Genomic DNA, 18,803 nt, shown 5'->3' on the forward strand with positions numbered 1-18,803 from the left:
TGCAGCTCTGGGCAGGATGAGGACAGCAAAGGCTGCAGAGAGGCAGAGGCTTGTCCCGTGTCCCACAGCAAGAGGGGGCAGGCTGGGACTCGAGCGCGGGCTTCCTGACTCCCGGTCGCGTGCTCTTAATACAAAACGTCACTTCTTCAGCTTGGGGCCCAGGTTGGCTCAGCACCGCTCCTGCAGCCGGAACCAATGACAGCTTTATGCTCTGCTGTCCTCCCAGGGCCTGTTAACACTTAATCAACAGCCCTTGCCCCAGCCTGTACCGGGAAGGACCCAGGATCCTGCTGGTTCACGCATTGTGACATAGAGCTCCCAGGTGATAGGAGGCTGGTGATTCTGTCTTGAGACTGTCTCAGAACTTGTCATAGGAGTTATCTATCCAGGTCGTAAAGAGGCTGTGCTCTTGGGCAGAAACATTAGTATAATGGAGGTGAGGGCCTTTGAGGATGCTGGGCCCCAGACCTCACCTCAGGGTGCCTCCTGGTGTCACCTCTCCCGTCCCCCCTGTCCTGAAGTCTGTGTTCTGATCCTAATGGGAAGAAGAAGGTGCTGCAAAACTTGGAACTCGGGAAATAGTTAAGGAGCCCAAGAGAAATGAAAGAGAGAAAATTCTTCACCAGGGCCCCGATGCCTTCCCCATGATTTGTGTACTTGCTGGGCACCTTCCCTGGCCTCCAGGAGCCCAAGACCCTGACTCTTGGGTGGGATGTGCCCATGCCACACACCCGCAGCCCTATTCCCAGTAATTCAGCAGCTCAGTGTCGGGGCTGAAGCCAGGGACAGCTGGGGGAGCAACTGGTGGAAGAATGCTTTCACATAACAACTGTGCCTTCTGCTCTCTTCCCCTCTCCCCTCTCCCAGCCTCTCATCATCTCCAGCAGTTGCAGCAGCCAAGACCCAGTCTGGCTCAGAGGCCCAGACACTGAGGCAGTTCATTGCGTTCTTACCCCCTTGGGCCACCTGTACTGAAGGTGACACAGGCTAAGCTCCAGCATGCTAGGAGGTATCTGGAGAGAGGGTCTTTGGGAAGCTTGTAGGGTCTCCTACCCTTAATAAGAGTCAGAGTAGTCCACCCGTAAATTGCCAGGCAGTGTAAGCTGGTAGAAACAGCACTAGCTCCCGGTATCTTAGTTCTAGACTTGATTCTACCACTTGATTGCTGTGTGACCTTGAGCAACTCATCTCCCCTCTCTAGGTTTTCCTAAGTATAAAAGAAAGGGGTCAGAGCAGCAGGTTTTCAGAGATCCCTAAGGTTCCAAAGTAGCACATTGACCTACAAAATGAAAAAACAGTCCTTTCAAATACCAAACTATTAATATTAAAATCAATTACAGTTAAAGTGAAATAATTAATAGGCAATGCCTTTCTCAATAGAAATGTTTCCCACCAACTGTGGAATTAACAAGCACTAACATTTGTCTCTATTTCCCCAAGAAAGTTTATCAGAAATGGTTCATTATTATGGCATTTTCACTTGGCTTATGCTTTGTTTTTAATGCTAGTAGGAAAGGACAAGTGGAGAGGACTGTGTCATGAAATAGGAAAGAGGGAGAGTGGACACGGAAATGACTCTCATTGACCCGTGCAGGGGGCTGGCTGGCAGGACCTAGGAGAAGTTAGCACTGCTACCCTTCGAGCTGAGCAGGAGTAGGCAGCACGTGTCTGAAGCCAGAGGGAGGCACAGAGTGGCCTTGATCTGCATACCTGCCACCCTTCCCGCACCCACCCCGGCTGCCCTAACGAGAAGCTGGGGCTGTGAGGAGGTCTGGGCCTTCTATAGTCCTTTAAACAAAGGGACAGAATTTGGGAAGGAGGCGGGGGACTCCCCCTGTCCCCCTGTCCCCCTGTGGGAGAGGAAGCAGAATCCTGCAGGTTGAAACTAGGAATAATTCTGACCGGGATCGCAGGCCCCACATAGGAGTTGAGTCATGGTAATGGGCTGAGCCTATGGGAGACCCTGAGCTTGACCAGTCAGGGAAGACAGGGCTGAGGGGTGGCCTTTTCTTGGGTTACAGCAAGGGATGAGGGTCTGAATTGGTGGTGGGGGTGCAGATGGAAAGGGAACAGGACATAGGGGTTGCTTTAGGGCTGGCCCAGGGGAGCGAGATCCATCTTTACAGAGGGCCCAGCTTCTAGGCCTGTGACAGGTTGTTTTTAGCGCCGCCGCTTGCTCCCAAAGGTCTAACGCGCCACCCTCTGCCTATTGGGATGCAGGGTTGCCTTTTCCTAAGCTCGAGCTGGAATGCAGTGGGACTAGAACTCCCAGGTCCTCCCTCACTTCCTCTCCTGACCTTGGGGTGTGGCTCCCACCCGGTGTTGTCAGGGTTAATAACTAGGAGCTACCAGATGGAAGATTAATGAAGGACTGCTGAGTTAGCTTCTTGTGGGGATCCCCTAAATGTCCCTCCCTTTGGCCAGTGGCCTTCTTTCCTCCCTGGGGACCTAGGACCTTCTTCCTAGGCTCTCCCTCTCCCCTCCCCCACAGCCCTGCTTCTCTTGGTCTTTCTCCAGGCCCCACCCCTGCATTTTTGTAACAACCGAAGAATGACTTCTGGAGAGACAGGCCAGGAATAATAACAGTGAGGTTTGGCAGGGGACCCTGCTGGGGATGGTTGGTCAGGAAGCCAGTCGCCTGTTGTCGAGGACCCCAGCACCCTGGCCTCAGGCCCCAGGCCTCTCCTGCTCCTGTACAATGCCACGTTGGTACACCCAGCAGCTGTGACTCAGGCCTGGCCCCCTGCCAGGCTCAGCGCCTCTGCTCCTGTCTGAACATGTAAACAGGCCTCCTGTCCCCCATTTCAGCACCAGTCCCTCACACACACACCCATTACCCCCCATCCATTCCCTCTAACTGGAATCGAGACCTGGCTTTCCTTGGGGCATGGTGGAGGGTAGCTGGGAGCCTGGCAGCCCTGGAAGGAGATCGGAGAGGCCTCAAACCCTGGGCATGTTTGGTGGATGTCACACCCAAAGGAGGCATGCAGAAGTAGAGCCTGCCTGCTGTGGGCCCACGTGTGCCGTGGGGGGGGGGGGGGCTGCAGGGTGTGGTCCACGTGGGAGGGCCCACCATGTGCTCTCCAGGTGTAGGGGACATTCAAAAGGCCATGGCATGAAGTTTGGGGATGGCTCAAGGGCACTGTGGGATCCTAGAACATCTGCCCCCTCTATTCCTCTCTTTAAGAACCTTGAAGGGAAGATGCCTGAATGCCAGAGTGGGGATAAGAGGGGATTGTGGGAAGGGCCAGCCTTTCCACAGCCTGCCCTTGAATGAAAGGGATCGCAGACCCACAGACCAGCCAACAGCCAAGCGGTGGTTAATGTCGAGGGCGGGGAGAATGTGGCTGTGCATTCTCATGGCTGGGCATCCGCCTTGGGCACAGCTGATGTTTGGGGGCAGGCAGGAGTGGCAGTTTCACCAGGCCTCCGTACTGCTTTCTGGCTGAGGTGTCTTCCAACAGGTGAACGCCTCCCAGCCTTCCCTTATTGGGTCTCTCCATCTGGCCCCTGTAAGCATCATGCCATTTTCTGTTCTGCCCTTTCTGCTGTGAGTGTCCTCAGGTTACCCGTTGGGCAGGTTTTTAGTAAGTGAACCCGGCCCTCTCCAGACCTTGGTTCCCCATCTATAGAAGTGCAGGGGTTGGTCCTAGGAGGAGGTTCCTCTAGAAGCCTAGAGCCTATGAACCTGCCTCCCAGACTCAAGGCATTTGGGAGACGTACAGAAAAGCCCTGAGATGATTACACCGAGAGTAGAGAGACCGTAAAACCAACGGACAAAACAAGTGGTTCAAGTGGTACCCTTAGCACCAGCTCAAGGCAGCTGGAGGAGAGGGGAGAGGGGATGGGGCTGGAGCGGCAGGGCAGGGCAGGGCTGGGGGTTCAGTGATGGACTTGGCTAGACGGCTGGAACGTGGAAATGGAGGATGTGTTACAGAGAAAGGAGGTGCTGGAGTTAAAGAAATGGTGGTACGGACATGTAGGCAGGCTGGGGTGGCATCAGGAGACGCCCCAGCACCCAGCAGGAAGTCAGCCTGGGCTGAGAGCGAGACCACAGGCTGACACAGGGGTGCAGCCACATGGGGGCAGGGCCCCTACCCAGCCAGCCCTGCACAGCCCAGCCACCAGGGGGCGCCCTCCCAGTGGGGCAGGAGGTGCCCAGGGGCTCGGAGCCCTTTGCTCTCCTGACCTGCTCCTCTCCCACCTCCAGCGATGGGGAACATGGAGGGCCGGTGAGGTGGGGTTTCGGGGGGTGAGGGGCCTGAGGGGTCCTTAGGGACAGCTCCTCCCCCTCCTTATTTTCAATGCCTCTGCCCCCTGCATCTCTTCCCAGCCCAGGGAAGGAAATGGGGGCCTCTTCCTTGGGCCTAGCACGTTGCTCCCAGCAACTGGTCCCAAACAGCCCTGTGGCTAGCCCTGGCTTCCATATCTGGCGTCGGAGCTGGGCTGAGGAGGGTGACTCAGAGGGCGGGGTCAGGGCCTGGCCTCACGCCCACCCAGCCCCTTTTCTGCACTGAACACTTTTCTCCCCCAAAAGTCCGGGCCTGCAGCGGCCCAGGGGCTGGGCTTCCCCATCCCGTCAGCCAAAACCTGACAGATGCCCCCAGCCTTGTCCCACCACCCGCTAGCACTCAGCTCCCATTTCTACCTAATTCTAATTCTCCCCCTCTCCACAATCCTCTCCTCCCCCGCCTCAGTCTCTTCCCTCTTTCTGAGATCTCATTTGCCAGGGGTAGGAAGAGTTAGAGACAGGATGCCCAGCCCTTCTTCCCTCACGAGGCCACAGGGATGGAACCCCTCTTGTGCTCGTAAAAGCTGGCGGATGCAGGAGAGGGAGCCGGCCCCTCCCGCTGGCATGGCAGAGGCCGGGCAAAGCCAGGGCCTCCCCTGTGAGCAGTAGAGGATTTCCCGACCCCTGCCCCCGGGTATTGTCTGCCTGTGAATGAGTCACCTGAGAAGCCCCTGGTCCCCACCCTTCCCAGCTCCCCTGGCCTGCCCCACCCTGTCCTCCCTGCAGTCAGCACGTGCCCAGCTCTCCCAGCCCCATCCCAGGGGCATCGCCACCAGGGGCTCAGACGCCTGGCCAGCTTCGGCTGGGGGTCCCTGCTAGGGAGGAATTGGCATTTGGTGCGGTTGAATAGGCGAGGCTGGGGAGGAGGCAGGAGAGGTGCCGGGCCTGTCCCCGCCACAGCCATCTCTGGGGGCGGACGTGTGGCTCCTCAGCCACAGCCTCCCGCGGTCTGAGTCATGAGCCATGGGTGATAGTGGCTTCTTCCCCACTCAGAAAACCGCAGAGGCCCTTGCCCCTGTTTCTCGCTAATTGTGGTTCCCCTCATCTGCAGGGTGTGTTTTAGTCCTTGCACAGCGTCTCTTTCAAGTGCTAGTCAGAGTCTCCAGGAGGGGCAGGGAAACAACCCCCCTGAAGTTCTTTGCATGGCATGTGCTGGGACAGCCCTCCATCCATTCCCAACTCTGCCACATAACCTGCTGTGGACCCTAGACGTGGCTCTTTGTTTCCTCAACAACGTAGGGATGACCCCCCCCACCCACTCGCACCCACAGGGCAGCTGTGAAGGCCACGTGAGTCAGCCTTGTAATCCTTAGAGCGCTCAGTAAGCCCTAGGTCCGTGCTGGCTGCAGTCATCATCCTTCTTGCTACTATCACCTGCTTTGAGAGCAGGAGGTGACAAGGTTAGACTGAGAGAAAAATCCCTGTGCTCCTCAGACCCTAGCTCCCAGGGCCAGGCGGACATGCGCCTCTGTTTCCCTCAGACACCACCCGCCTGGACGCTGCCAGGGAAAGGGTGTCCCCGAGCAGAACTCCTGGAGCTCCTCATCTCGCACCTGAGGAGGCCGAGGAGGAGGCAGGATTAGGGCAGAGAGGCCCTTGAGATGTGTTCTGAAAGCATCCCGTCCCGCCTTCCCGCTTCTCCCAGCTCAGGTTGGCTGGCTCCGGGAGCTTTGTGCCAGGGTCTCCCTTCTTCCTCGTCTTGGCTTCTCCATTCCCCCGGGGCCCCGTGGCCTGGGAAGGCAGTGAGGGGAAAGAGGGAGCAACCTGGGCAGCGGCCAGAGTCCACTGTATCCCAGCCCCTCTGCTGGGCCATCATCTCCCCCCTCCCCCGTGCCTCAGTGTCGCCCTTTGTAGAGGATGGGGTTGCGCTGAAGGGACCCTGAGCTCTTTCTCGGGCTCTCCCTTCTGACAGCCGAGCTCCTTCCCCTGCCTGGCAGTGCTGCCCGCTGCAGCCGTTAGCCTCGGGGACACGGAGGCCTCTTCTGGGAAGTCCCTGCCAGCCTTGGCGTCTGCCCAAGGGGCTCGGAATGTACGTCTACCGCGTCGCTTCACTTTACCAGCGGGTTCTCTTCATTTCCCCTCCTCCCCGCCCGGAGCTGCCTCGGCCTCGGAAAAGTTCTGAAGTCATGGAAAGTTGGGGCTGCGCTCCCAGCCAGGGGCTGAGCCGGATGGCAGCCAAAACCTGAGCCTGGTTTTGACTTTATTTTTAGCTTTTCTGGCTGAGACGGAGGAGGGGAGGTATCGTCCAGTTCTGGAAGGGCCTACTTTAAAACAACAAAAAAATTTTTTTAATTAATTAATTTTATTAGAGCAATTATAGGTTTACAGAAAGATGATGCAGAAAGTCCAGAGTTCCCGTGTACTTCCCTCACACACACAGTTTCCCTGATTAACATTTTGCATTAGTGTGGTACATTTCTTAAAATTGAACCAATATTATCATAATTATGTTATTAGTTATAGTCCATAATTTACATCAGGGTTCATTTAGAAGGGCCTCTTTTTGCAGAAGACAGACTCTTGGGTTAAATAACTTGTTCTGAGATGTGGCCAGAGGCCAAGACCAAGCAAGGGTACAGGTTGAGCCCCCCTGGGCATCACACAGTCCCCCTCCCAGCCCAGTGGCACTCAGCTGGCCGGTATGACTTCTGTCCTAAGCTGGGGGGTGGTGTGATGGGAGTGTCCTTAAGTCTGGCCTTCTCTATCCCACTTCAGGGTGAATTGTTGGGCCTCTTTGGAGCTCAGGATTTGTGTGGCAGGATAAAAATGTTGGCAGAGCCGCTTTTCTCCTTTCCAGAATAGATTTTCGCCCCCCCTGCCCATGTTTGGTTTTTCCTTTTTCCATCTGCTGAGGTGGGCTCACGCTTAAAGGCTGACGAGTTGCAGATGGCAGCTGGGACCTGGCTCCTTCCTTGGGTCTTCCCTCCACTCCCTGGATCCACTGCCTTCTCTCACCCTGTGTTTGTGAAGGGATCGTGATGACTGGAAAGTTCCTGGGTTTCCGGGAGATTTTCAAGAAAATATGGCTCCTCCAGTTTGCCAAGCAGCAAAAATCATTAGGGGCCAAGAAAGGGGAGGGAGGTGGCAGAGGCATCCCGTTTGGTTGATTCTGACAATAGCTTTACCCAGTTAGAGGAGCAAAGGCGGCGCCAGGCTAGAGTCCAGGTGGGCCCAGAGGCCAAGAGCCACATCTGCAGCCACGCGCTGAGTCTTGTGGTCCACCTGGCACGCAGCATTCCCTCGCTCTGCTCTGCCTGACCACAAAGCCATCTGCAGGCCCCCTGAGCTCCAACTGGACTTTCCTTTCCCGCAGTCCCAGGGGTGTAGAAGGGACTAGAGGACTCAAATTGGGAAGTGCTGGGGACACATGGACCCCAGGGCTGGAAGCCTGCCGGTCTGCCTCCCCCGAGGGAGGGTAGGTGGAGCCTAGGGAGGAGGCGTTAAAGGCTGTGCGTGGGAAGGGGCAGGAGACAAAGGTGCCCCTGTCTCTTGGGGAGGGATGGGAAGAGAGGGAAAAGCATTCATATCATGGGATCCAGCGTTGCCCTTAGCCCCAGGCACGTTCCTGAGCCCTGAGTCACGGGAAGGGTGGAGGAGCAGGAAGGGGGTTTTCAGGGAACTTGGGGAAGTGGGGGACTGCTGGAAGCTGGCGGATGCAAACAAACCTAAGCGAAGGCTGCCCTCTCCTGGTAGTAGAGGGGACAGCAGCACCAGCCCCCGTGCCTGACCTCTCTGACAGTGGCTTTTCTCTCCCCATTGGGGACCTTCTTAAACCTACGCGTCCCTCTTCTTCAGCAATACCAAGAAGGAGGGAGACTTGATGGCCGCCCAGGCCCGGCTCAAGGACCTGGAGGCTCTGCTCAACTCCAAGGAGGCGGCCCTGAGCACTGCCCTTAGTGAGAAGCGCACGCTGGAGGGCGAGCTGCATGACCTGCGGGGCCAGGTGGCCAAGGTGAGGCTGTCCCCCAAGGCCGGCCCGTGACCCCAGCTGACCTCCCCAAACACCCTTCCGTCCTGGTCTGCCCAGGAGACACCTGGTCTGACCTGTCACCCGGTATCATCTTCACCTGTCCTAGCAGCATTTCGCTCATCCAGGCCGCATCTCTTGTTCTCGGGCTGTCCCAGGTGGCCAGCATGGCACAGTGAATTTAAAGCAATACACAAGCCATTTCCATTTCGCTTTGCCGTAAACTGTGTCTGGCCCTGAATGCCTCCCGGTTTTGCACTCCTGTAAACAGCTTGTGGTCTCTGGAAGAAACGAGAGGAGCTCATCCACAGAGGCCATGAAGCTGGTGGCTTTCAGGGGAACCATATAAATGCCTTCCATGGATAGCGTGGCTTTTACTATCAGAACACTCGGCTGTCTCTTCTCTCCTCAAATTTCTCATGTTACGAGCTTAAGGAACAGAATTAAAGAAGCTAGCTTGTTCCCAATTTCATAGCCTCCTCTGCTGAGAGCAAGGCCGAGACTAGAGCCGGTAGTGCCGCTGCCATCCCAGGCTCTCTCCCTTCCCACCCCCGGCAGGAGATGCCAGTGGGCTGATCACAGAACCAAGGCAGGGCCACTCTCCTCCTGGGTCTCCTGCCCCCAGCTCTACCTCTCCCCTAGTCCCTCCTAACCACGCTGGCCAGCCTGTGCATTCTAAAGTAAAAATCTAAACAAGGTGGTGCCCTGCTCCAGCTTCTTCAGAGGTTCTTTTCATGGCAGGTGAGGGCGTCTGCATCTGGGCCCTGACCACCAGTCTGGCCGCCCCTCTCACCACTCTCCTGCCTGTGCTTCAGGCTTTGGCAGGACTCGTCTTCCTGAAGTTGTCAGAATACATGTGTGCTCATACCTCTGCATCTGCATGTGCTGTCCTCTGCCCCTGCCTCCACCCTCAGCCTACAAGGCAGGCCCCACTAACCTGTCCGACAGGTCTCAGGTTCTTGGAGGCCTTCCCGGACCCCTCTGCCCCACTGTCCCAGGCACACTTTGGTTCCTTCCCTCCCCTTCTGTTCCCTCTATGCTGTGTACTTATCACCCCACCCCACCCCCATAGCAGTTATGTTGTGCTAGGGGAGAAGAGGAGCCGAGGCCCTATGGGAGTAGGAGGGGCCCAGCACCTATAATCCAGAGTGGTTAGAGCTTGTGAATGGAGGCCATGACCTTGTCCTGACTCCCCCTGGACACCCCCTCCCCCCCATCCTCACAATATGAGAGATGGAAGAGCCCGTCTCTCAGCTTCCTTCCAGCTCTGACCTCTGCTCCCTTCCTCTCAGCTCGAGGCAGCCCTGGGTGAGGCCAAGAAGCAACTTCAGGATGAGATGCTGCGGCGGGTGGACGCGGAGAACAGGCTGCAGACCCTAAAGGAGGAACTGGACTTCCAGAAGAACATCTACAGCGAGGTGGGCACCGTGGACTTTGCAGTCCAGCGGGCCTGGCTGGGAGGTGACAGACCCCGGTCTCGGGGCTGTGGGATCCGCCGTGTGCAGAACTCACCTGCCCGAATCCCTCGTCGGGGAGTAGGGGAGGCTGACTCCCAGGTCTCGGCTCCCCAGGTGGGGCCAACAGTGGCTTGTAGGATCAGGGCTGGGCAGGGAGCTCGGCCGCCTGGGTCTCCATCTCCAAGGAACCGCTGCTCACTTCGGGCTTCTGCATCTTTGTTCCGATCCTTCCAGGAACTGCGTGAGACCAAGCGCCGCCACGAGACCCGGCTGGTGGAGATTGACAATGGCAAGCAGCGCGAGTTCGAGAGCCGGCTGGCAGACGCCCTGCAGGAGCTGCGGGCCCAGCACGAGGACCAGGTGGAGCAGTACAAGAAGGAACTGGAGAAGACGTATTCCGCCAAGGTGCTCGCGCTGCCCTGCTCCCCCCCCCCCCCCCCCGCCCCCCGCCTCCGCCCCCCAGCGGCCCTCCCCCTGCCACACTGGAAGGTCCCACAGGAGACCCGGCGGGTGGGGGTGGCCCAGGACGGGCCGCTGCGGGAGGCCCCTTCCTCCGTCCCAGTCCCTGCGGCCCTGACCCTGTGTCCTCCCCCCCAGCTGGATAACGCCCGGCAGTCGGCGGAGAGGAACAGCAACCTGGTGGGGGCCGCCCACGAGGAGCTGCAGCAGTCCCGCATCCGCATCGACAGCCTCTCGGCCCAGCTCAGCCAGCTCCAGAAGCAGGTGATGCCCCATTAGTCGCCCCTCACCTCAGTCGGGGCAGGAGGTAGGCTGGAGGCCCCAGAGGGCTTCCTGAGCAGGGCACGGTGGAGGTGAGGGTCAGAACAGGCCCCCAGGACCACACACTGAGAGAAGGGGCCCAGGGTTTGGCGTGAGTGCGCCGTCTGCTGCTGCAACATTATCCCGTATTTCACCTCTGTGACCTTCTCTCCTAAGAGTCTTGGTTATCGTACTTGAAAATGGAGGTCATCCTTGTCTCCCTAACTCATAGATGCTGCCGGGAAAATCGAATGAGTGGAAGCACTTATAAAGTTCTATGAAGTGTGAGGTGTTAAAAACACCGTTAATAGTCTAGCGGGCTGAGCCATTAGGTTTTAGCCTTAGAGATCCTGAGTTAGGTACTGGAAAGGACCTCGCAGTCGCCAGCCAAGGGCCTCTTATGTGGTGGTCCCCCCTACCCCTTACCCACGCCGTTCCCTCTCCAAACCTGGGGCCCCTGGGAGCTCACCAGACCCCCGCTTCCCGCCCGCAGCTGGCAGCCAAGGAGGCGAAGCTGCGGGACCTGGAGGACTCCCTGGCTCGGGAGCGAGACACCAGCCGGCGGCTGCTGGCGGAGAAGGAGCGGGAGATGGCGGACATGCGCGCAAGAATGCAGCAGCAGCTGGACGAGTACCAGGAGCTGCTGGACATCAAGCTGGCCCTGGACATGGAGATCCACGCCTACCGCAAGCTCCTGGAGGGCGAGGAGGAGAGGTGGGCCCGCTGGCCCGGGCTCGGGGAGGTGCTAGGAGGGGCCTGTGGCCGGCGAGCGGGTCTTGACTTGGGTCCCCCCCCACCCCCGACCCTGCCTTGTGTGCCCCCTCCGCAGGCTGCGCCTGTCCCCTAGCCCCACCTCGCAGCGCAGCCGGGGCCGTGCCTCCTCCCACTCGTCCCAGACGCCCGGAGGCGGCAGCGTCACCAAAAAGCGCAGGCTGGAGGCCAGCGAGAGCCGCAGCAGCTTCTCGCAGCACGCGCGCACCAGCGGCCGCGTGGCCGTGGAGGAGGTGGACGAGGAGGGCAAGTTCGTGCGGCTGCGCAACAAGTCTGGCGAGGTAGGGTCGGCGGCGTTGCGGGAGGCCGCTGGGGCGGGGCGGAGGCCTGGGGAGTGACGTCACGGCGGGGGGCAGCAACCTCGCCACCCCACCAGGGAGGTGTGTCCCCTCTGGTGGCCCCTTTACTGGTGGCGAGGCCTTAAGCGCGTTACTGAGTCTCTTAGGATGTTAGTTCCCTCCTCTGTTACCCAGGGGTGAGTGACAGTCCTCACCTCTCTGAGTGAGGGGAAGATGGAAGGTAGAGCATCAAGTGTGCCTGGCACAGGGCAAGCACCCCCCATTTTGTAGTTATTGTCCCTGGGGGGTGGGAATGGAGGCAGAAGGCCTCTGACTGGGGCTGGGGGTGCTGCCTGAGCCTGCAGATGAGATAAACCTAAGAGCCTGGATGAGCCACCCCCAGCTCCCTCTTTGCTCCCTCCCTGGTAGGACCAGTCCATGGGCAATTGGCAGATTAAGCGCCAGAATGGAGATGACCCGCTGCTGACCTACCGCTTCCCGCCGAAGTTCACACTGAAGGCTGGACAGGTGGTGACGGTGAGTGGTCACAGGCATGGGGCGCCCTCAGGGGTGGGGGTGGGGTCTAAGGATAGGCGCGTTAGCCTGAGCTCCCCTGCCCTAATCCTCTGTCTCCCTAGATCTGGGCTTCCGGAGCTGGGGCCACCCATAGCCCCCCTACTGACTTGGTGTGGAAGGCACAGAGCACCTGGGGCTGCGGGAACAGCCTGCGCACGGCCCTCATCAACTCCACTGGGGAGGTGAGTGTGCTGCTGGGCAGCCTTTTGCTGAACAAGTCTCCCCTGATGTTCAAAATCGGAGCCAGCTTCCTCCAAGCCAAGGGAGCCAATTCCAGGTCACTTTCGCCTCCCTTTCTGGTGCAGTCCCTGACCTCAGCTTCCCCAGCCAGCGGGCAGGCTAAGCGATGCTTCCCCCAGTGGCATGAGGGCTGGATGTTAGGCAGTGAGGGTTGTTAAAGAGCGACAGCTTGACCGTGTCCCTCTCTTAGAGGGAGAAACAGGTCCCTCAGCTCCAACACCGGAGGACAGGGTAGGCAGCAGGCCGGACAAAGGGTAGACCAAGCGAAGGGCTCCCAGGGGAAGCAATGCTGCACAGCCCTCCCCTGGTCCCCCTAACCCTCGGCCCTGGCCCCGTGTCCCTGGTAGGAGGTGGCCATGCGCAAGTTGGTCCGCTCAGTGACGGTGGTGGAGGACGACGAGGACGAGGACGGAGACGACCTGCTCCATCACCACCACGTGAGTGGCAGCCACCGCTGAGGCCCAGCCGCAGGGGCACCCAGCCCGGCCTGGGGACAGCCTCTCCCCGGCCTCCCCACGCCAAAAAGCTTTTCATTAAAGAATGTTTTGGAACTTCACTCGCTGCCTGGCCTTTCTTCTCTCTCCTCCCTCTACCTTGAACAGGGAACCCAGGTGTCTGGGGGCCCTACTCTGGTAAGGAAGGGAGTGGGAACTTTCTGATGCCATGGAGGGAACCCACAGGAGCAGTGGGCAGTGGTTTGAATTTGTGTTCTGGGAAGGGGACGGGAGGACAGATGTGGGGCATCCCAGCCCTGCCTCTCTCCCCCCCACTTTTCTTGCATGCATCTTCTTTCTTGTCCCTTCCCCCTTTCTGTTGCATGCCCGTCCTCTCATTCTCCTATTTTCTCCTGTGAGAATGTTCTCACCTCCTTCCCCCGATTGATTTTGCATGCTTGCTGTCCTAAAGCTTGCTCTCCTCTCTCACCCTCTCTCCTTTCCTTCTTAAGCTTAAAACAGCTAGAACAAAGTCAGAGCCACGGCTCCTGCTCCCTTTCCCCAAGTTGTCCTGAGCTGAGTAACTTCCCCACCATTCACGGCTTCCCTGCACACCTCTTCCCATCCCTGGGTCTCCCAAACCTCCACTCACCCCTGCTTCCTTGGGCCCAGAGCCCCGACATTCCTGCAGGAGACAGAGCCTAGGTGCTGTGCCCGAGCAGTCAGTCCCCGACTCGCCGTCCCGCCTGAGCCTTGTCTCCCTCTCCAGGGCTCCCACTGCAGCAGCTCGGGGGACCCCGCTGAGTACAACCTGCGCTCACGCACGGTGCTGTGCGGGACGTGCGGGCAGCCTGCAGACAAGGCGTCTGCCAGTGCCTCAGGAGCCCAGGTGGGCGGATCCATCTCCTCTGGCTCTTCAGCGTCCAGTGTCACAGTCACTCGCAGCTACCGCAGTGTGGGGGGCAGTGGGGGTGGCAGCTTCGGGGACAGCCTGGTCACCCGCTCCTACCTCCTGGGCAACTCCAGCCGCCGAACCCAGGTGAGCTGGGCTCTTTCCTCCCCACCCTGCGGAGGGACGACCCTGGGGTCTTGGAGGGTTAGGACAAAGCCCAGCGTGGGGGCGGGGCCGGGATGGGGGAGAGCCTTCTCTTCCGCAGCCCCGGGGGAGTGGGCGCCTCCTCCCCTCCGCCCCAGGTCCTAGCAACCCACTCCTGCCTCCTGCCCCTCCCATCTGAGCCCCAGACTGGAGGGCAGGGCAGGGCTGGGGTGTGAGGGTTAGAGGAGCTACTCCCTCGGGCGGGGGCGGGGGTGTGCAGGCCAGGCAGGACCGCTCACCCCTCCTCCCTTCTCTTTTCTCAGGGACCCCAAAACTGCAGCATCATGTAATCTGGGACCTGCCAGGGCAGAGGTGGAGCTGAGGCCCCCTGCCCCTCCTCGCCTCCCTGCCCAGCCCCCACTCTGCACCAAGTGAGAGGGGCTTGAAGCCAAAGAAAAATACCCCTTTGGTTTTTTTTTTTCCTTCTTCTTCTGTGTTTTGTTTTTTTTTTTCTAAGAGAAGTTATTTTCTACAGTGGTTTTATACTGAAGGGAAAACACAAGCAAAAAAAAAAAAAAAGAAAATCTATCTCCATCCTAATTTCTACCGCCTTCCTTTTCCCTGCTCCCAGGAAACTCTACATCTGCCTTAAAAACCAAAGAGGGCTTCCTCTAGGAGCCAAGGGAAAAGGGTGCTTTTACCGAGTGCAATTTCTACTTTTCTGCCCTGGCTGCTGCCCCCGCCCTGGGGACCCTTAAGATATGGTGCCTGTGAGGCAGGTGTGGAGTCTTGGCGGAGCCTCCCGGGCGGTGGGGCCCCCTCCAGGCCCCCTGGCCCAGGCTCTGTCCACTACACCTTACCAGGCTCCTCTGCCTGCCTCGCCCCCTGCCCCGGGATGAGTTGATTCTCCCAGGTACCAGCTGTGCTTGCTTTTCTATATTTTATTTAGACAAGAGATGGGAATGAGTTGGGAGGTGGAAGAAGGGGAAAGAGGGTTAGTGTGAGTCTGCCTTCTCCCAGCTTTGGTGCTGGGGTGGGTGGGTTCTGCTGGGTCACTGGAGGTGGAGGTCAAGCGGAGTGCAGGGGAGGAGGGAGAGGGAGGCCTACTAGGAAGAGTGAGAGCCTGCTAGGGCCCCACCCCAGAGGAGGAAGATGCGGAGGGGTGGAGAGAGTGCGGCAGTGGGGATTTTGGCAAACACTAAGGAGACCCTGGCCTCCCCGTTTCCCATCTGCAGCCCTCTTTTCCTCCCCCAAGTCAATACACTAGTTGTTTCTATCCTTGGCTGCTGTTGTGTCTTTGTTGGTGGGCATCACAGTGTGTTTGAGGGGCAGGCGCATGCACACGCATGCACACACACACACACACACACACACACGGACACGTGGACGCACAACTTACACGTGGGCACCAGCGCCCTCATACTCAGTTGCTGCCCAGGTGCAAATCTGGGCACTCAAGTGGTGGCTGATTGGAGAGACCACAAGCTAAGAAGCATCTCCCTCCCCGGAATTTCCTCCGGGAACCTGAAGGGAGGCATTTCCTTCTCCACGTCCTTCAACCAACATTTATCAAGTACCTTCTACTGCTGGGCCCTGAGCCCTGCATGGGGGTGAGGACGTGACATGCACCCCATCCGAGGGTGGCACCACCTCAAGACCTAAAGGCAAGGACACATGGAGAGGAGGGGGTAGATGCTGGGCGAGAGGGCAGCAGGAGCAGAGTAAGACTTATTTTGAGAACAAGCAATGACTGTCCCTTTGTGTCCTGCTCCAGTCAGGAGGACACAAATGAACAAAACGATGTGGTCAGTGTCCTCAGGGAACTTACAATCAAATGAGGGACAGGAACTGGGCTGCTGAGTATGTGGGGGAATGTCTGGGGCCTGGGAGGAGAAGGTTTATGACCCGAGGGGCTGGGGGAAAGGGCCCCAGGCTGGGAGAGTGAGCTGTAGTAAGTAACCTTTCGCTGTTTATGGTTTCCAAAGCATTTCTGCACTATTTCATCTATTCCTCCTGAGAGGCAGGCCTTGCCCGCTTTGCCCCCAGGAAATGGGAACACAGAGTTAACTGGCCCAAGACCACACAGCCAGCAGGTGGCAGGGATGCCAGGCTGACTGCAGACCCCTGCTCCTGGGACACGAAGCTCCCCTTCTGAACAAAAAATTGATGACAAAAATATATGATATTATTTTTTAAAAATGAGATTATGTTCAGTGGGCAGAGGAGTTGAACCTGCAAAGTCAATGAGGAAAGGGGCATGTCGGGGATTATGGGAAAATAAGATAGGTGAAAGCAAAATTAATAAAGAAGAAAGGCTTCTGAAGTCCTGCTGGGCCCCTCATCCTCATGATGAGCTGAGACCCTGTTCCTCTAGGGCAGGAAGTACGGGCTTTAGGAAAGGGCTCTTCCCACGGTCCGGCACCTTCAGAGAAAGAAACCCTTCCCTAGTTCCCAAGGAGGGCCCCTAGGCCCCAGTAGACACCTGGCCTTTAAAGACCGTATGCACTTCCAGAACTGGGCACTGGGGGGCGTCAGGCCATCCTGAGATCGGCGAGGCGTCCGCCCAGCACACTCTGGGCAAGGGCCCTTTGGGCAGAGCTCTGAGTGCTGGGTGGGGTGGGGGGGACTCGTGGGCCCTGCGGGCTGGGGAACACAGGGAAGTCCCCCGCTCTGGAGGGGTGCTAATGGGTGTAAGGTAAATGTGCAAAAATTGCTATGAGCTCGTGCATCCTCACACATTACCTTCACAGGATCTGCACAATGCAACTTAGCACTCAGCAGGCCATGTGTGATAAACATATATATTTTAAAATTTTATTTTGGTTAGCATGAAACGTGTACTCTGCCATAAACCTGAAAACACGGATAAGTACATCGATGGGAAAAAAAACACTTTCAGTTTGCTAAAGCTGCTGGAATGGAAAATGGAATATACCAGAAATGGATTGGCTTTTATAAAGGGGATTTATTAGGTTACAAATTTACAGTCCTAAGTCCATGAAAATGCCCAAATTTAAGGCATCGATAGGATGATACTTGGACTTCAAAGGAGGCCTGGTGACATCGAGAGCACTCTGTCAGCTGGGAAGGCACGGGCTGGCTGGTGGCTGCTGGTCCCTTGCTCCCAGTTCATTGCTTTTTCTAAGAGTCTGTGGGTCCTCTCTTAGCGTCTCCTGGGAAAACTCTGGATTTATCTCTTAGCTTCTCTTGGCTCTCTCCAGGCTCTGGGTCTTTAGGTTTCTGTGGGTCCTTGCTAACATCTCCCAGGGCAATTCTGTCTCCAAGCATCTGCTATCTCTCTATTCTCTGTGTCCACTCTGAGCTTTCACTCTGTTTTCTACTTTTTATTCTCTTCAGAGAGGACTCCAGTTAGGTGGGTCATATCTCCATGGAAACAACCTAATCAAAAGGTCCCGCCCACAACAGGTCTGTACCCATAAGATGGGATTAGGGAAGGAGAACATAGCTTTTCTGGGGTACATAGCAGTTACAAACCAGCAGCCACCCAGAGGCAGCCACTGATGGGCTTCCTTTGAGTTTTACTTTGCATAATTAAGATCTTGCTACAGTTTCAATTTTTTTTATTAATTAAAGAAAAAAAAATTAACACAACATTTAGAAATCATTCCATTCTACATGTGCAATCAGTAATTCTTAACATCACATAGATGCATGATCATCATTTCTTAGTACATTTGCATCGATTTAGGAAAAGAACTAGCAAAACAACAGAAAAAGATATAGAATGTTAATATAGAGAAAAAAATAAAAATAATAATAATAGTAAGAAAAAAAAGACACCAACAATCAAACAAACAAACAAAAAAAACCTATAGCTCAGATGCAGCTTCATTCAGTGTTTTAACATGATTACTTTACAATTAGGTATTATTGTGCTGTCCATTTTTGAGTTTTTGTATCTAGTCCTGTTGCACAGTCTGTATCCCTTCAGCTCCAATTACCCATTATCTTACCCTGTTTCTAAGTCCTGTTGGTTTCTGTTACCAATGACATATTCCAAGTTTATTCTCGAATGTCGGTTCACATCAGTGGGACCATACAGTATTTGTCCTTTAGTTTTTGGCTAGACTCACTCAGCATAATGTTCTCTAGGTCCATCCATGTTGTTACATGCTTCATAAGTTTATTCTTTCTTAAAGCTGCATAATATTCCATCGTATGTATATACCACAGTTTGTTTAACCACTCATCTGTTGATGGACATTTTGGCTGTTTCCATTTCTTTGCAAATGTAAATAACGCTGCTATAAACATTGGTGTGCAAATGTCCGTTTGTGTCTTTGCCCTTAAGTCCTTTGAGTAGATACCTAGCAATGGTATTGCTGGGTCATATGGCAATTCTATATTCAGCTTTTTGAGGAACCGCCAAACTGCCTTCCACAGTGGTTGCACCATTTGACATTCCCACCAACAGTGGATAAGTGTGCCTCTTTCTCCGCATCCTCTCCAGCACTTGTCATTTTCTGTTTTGTTGATAATGGCCATTCTGGTGGGTGTGAGATGATATCTCATTGTGGTTTTGATTTGCATTTCTCTAATGGCCAGGGACATTGAGCATCTCTTCATGTGCCTTTTGGCCATTTGTATTTCCTCTTCTGAGAGGTGTCTGTTCAAGTCTTTTTCCCATTTTGTAATTGGGTTGGCTGTCTTTTTGTTGTTGAGTTGGACAATCTCTTTATAAATTCTGGATACTAGACCTTTATCTGATATGTCATTTCCAAATATTGTCTCCCATTGTGTAGGCTGTCTTTCTACTTTCTTGATGAAGTTCTTTGATGCACAGAAGTGTTTAATTCTGAGGAGCTCCCATTTATTTCTTTTTTTCTTCAGTGCTCTTGCTTTAGGTTTAAGGTCCATAAAACCGCCTCCAATTGTAAGTTTCATAAGATATCTCCCTACATTTTCCTCTAACTGTTTTATGGTCTTAGACCTAATGTTTAGATCTTTGATCCATTTTTAGTTAACTTTTGTAT

The 18,803-nt window shown here is 55.9% G+C and overlaps 1 protein-coding gene across 1 annotated transcript in view; it reads left to right on the top strand.

Annotated features, from left to right (window-relative positions):
- LMNA (lamin A/C) overlaps positions 1-15,085 on the top strand; it is a 38,519-nt gene extending 23,434 nt beyond the window's left edge. The window contains exons 3-13 of the mRNA XM_077156440.1: positions 8,087-8,243; positions 9,551-9,676; positions 9,950-10,120; positions 10,313-10,438; positions 10,968-11,188; positions 11,304-11,526; positions 11,953-12,060; positions 12,162-12,281; positions 12,687-12,776; positions 13,543-13,812; positions 14,133-15,085. Of these exons, the coding sequence (XP_077012555.1) occupies positions 8,087-8,243; positions 9,551-9,676; positions 9,950-10,120; positions 10,313-10,438; positions 10,968-11,188; positions 11,304-11,526; positions 11,953-12,060; positions 12,162-12,281; positions 12,687-12,776; positions 13,543-13,812; positions 14,133-14,159 (1,639 nt within the window). The 3' untranslated portion in view covers positions 14,160-15,085. The remainder of the gene's footprint in view (positions 1-8,086; positions 8,244-9,550; positions 9,677-9,949; positions 10,121-10,312; positions 10,439-10,967; positions 11,189-11,303; positions 11,527-11,952; positions 12,061-12,161; positions 12,282-12,686; positions 12,777-13,542; positions 13,813-14,132) is intronic.
- The last annotated feature ends 3,718 nt before the right edge of the window (positions 15,086-18,803 follow it).

This window comes from Tamandua tetradactyla, chromosome 4, assembly GCF_023851605.1.
Source record: "Tamandua tetradactyla isolate mTamTet1 chromosome 4, mTamTet1.pri, whole genome shotgun sequence".
NCBI classification, from domain to species: Eukaryota; Metazoa; Chordata; class Mammalia; order Pilosa; family Myrmecophagidae; genus Tamandua; species Tamandua tetradactyla.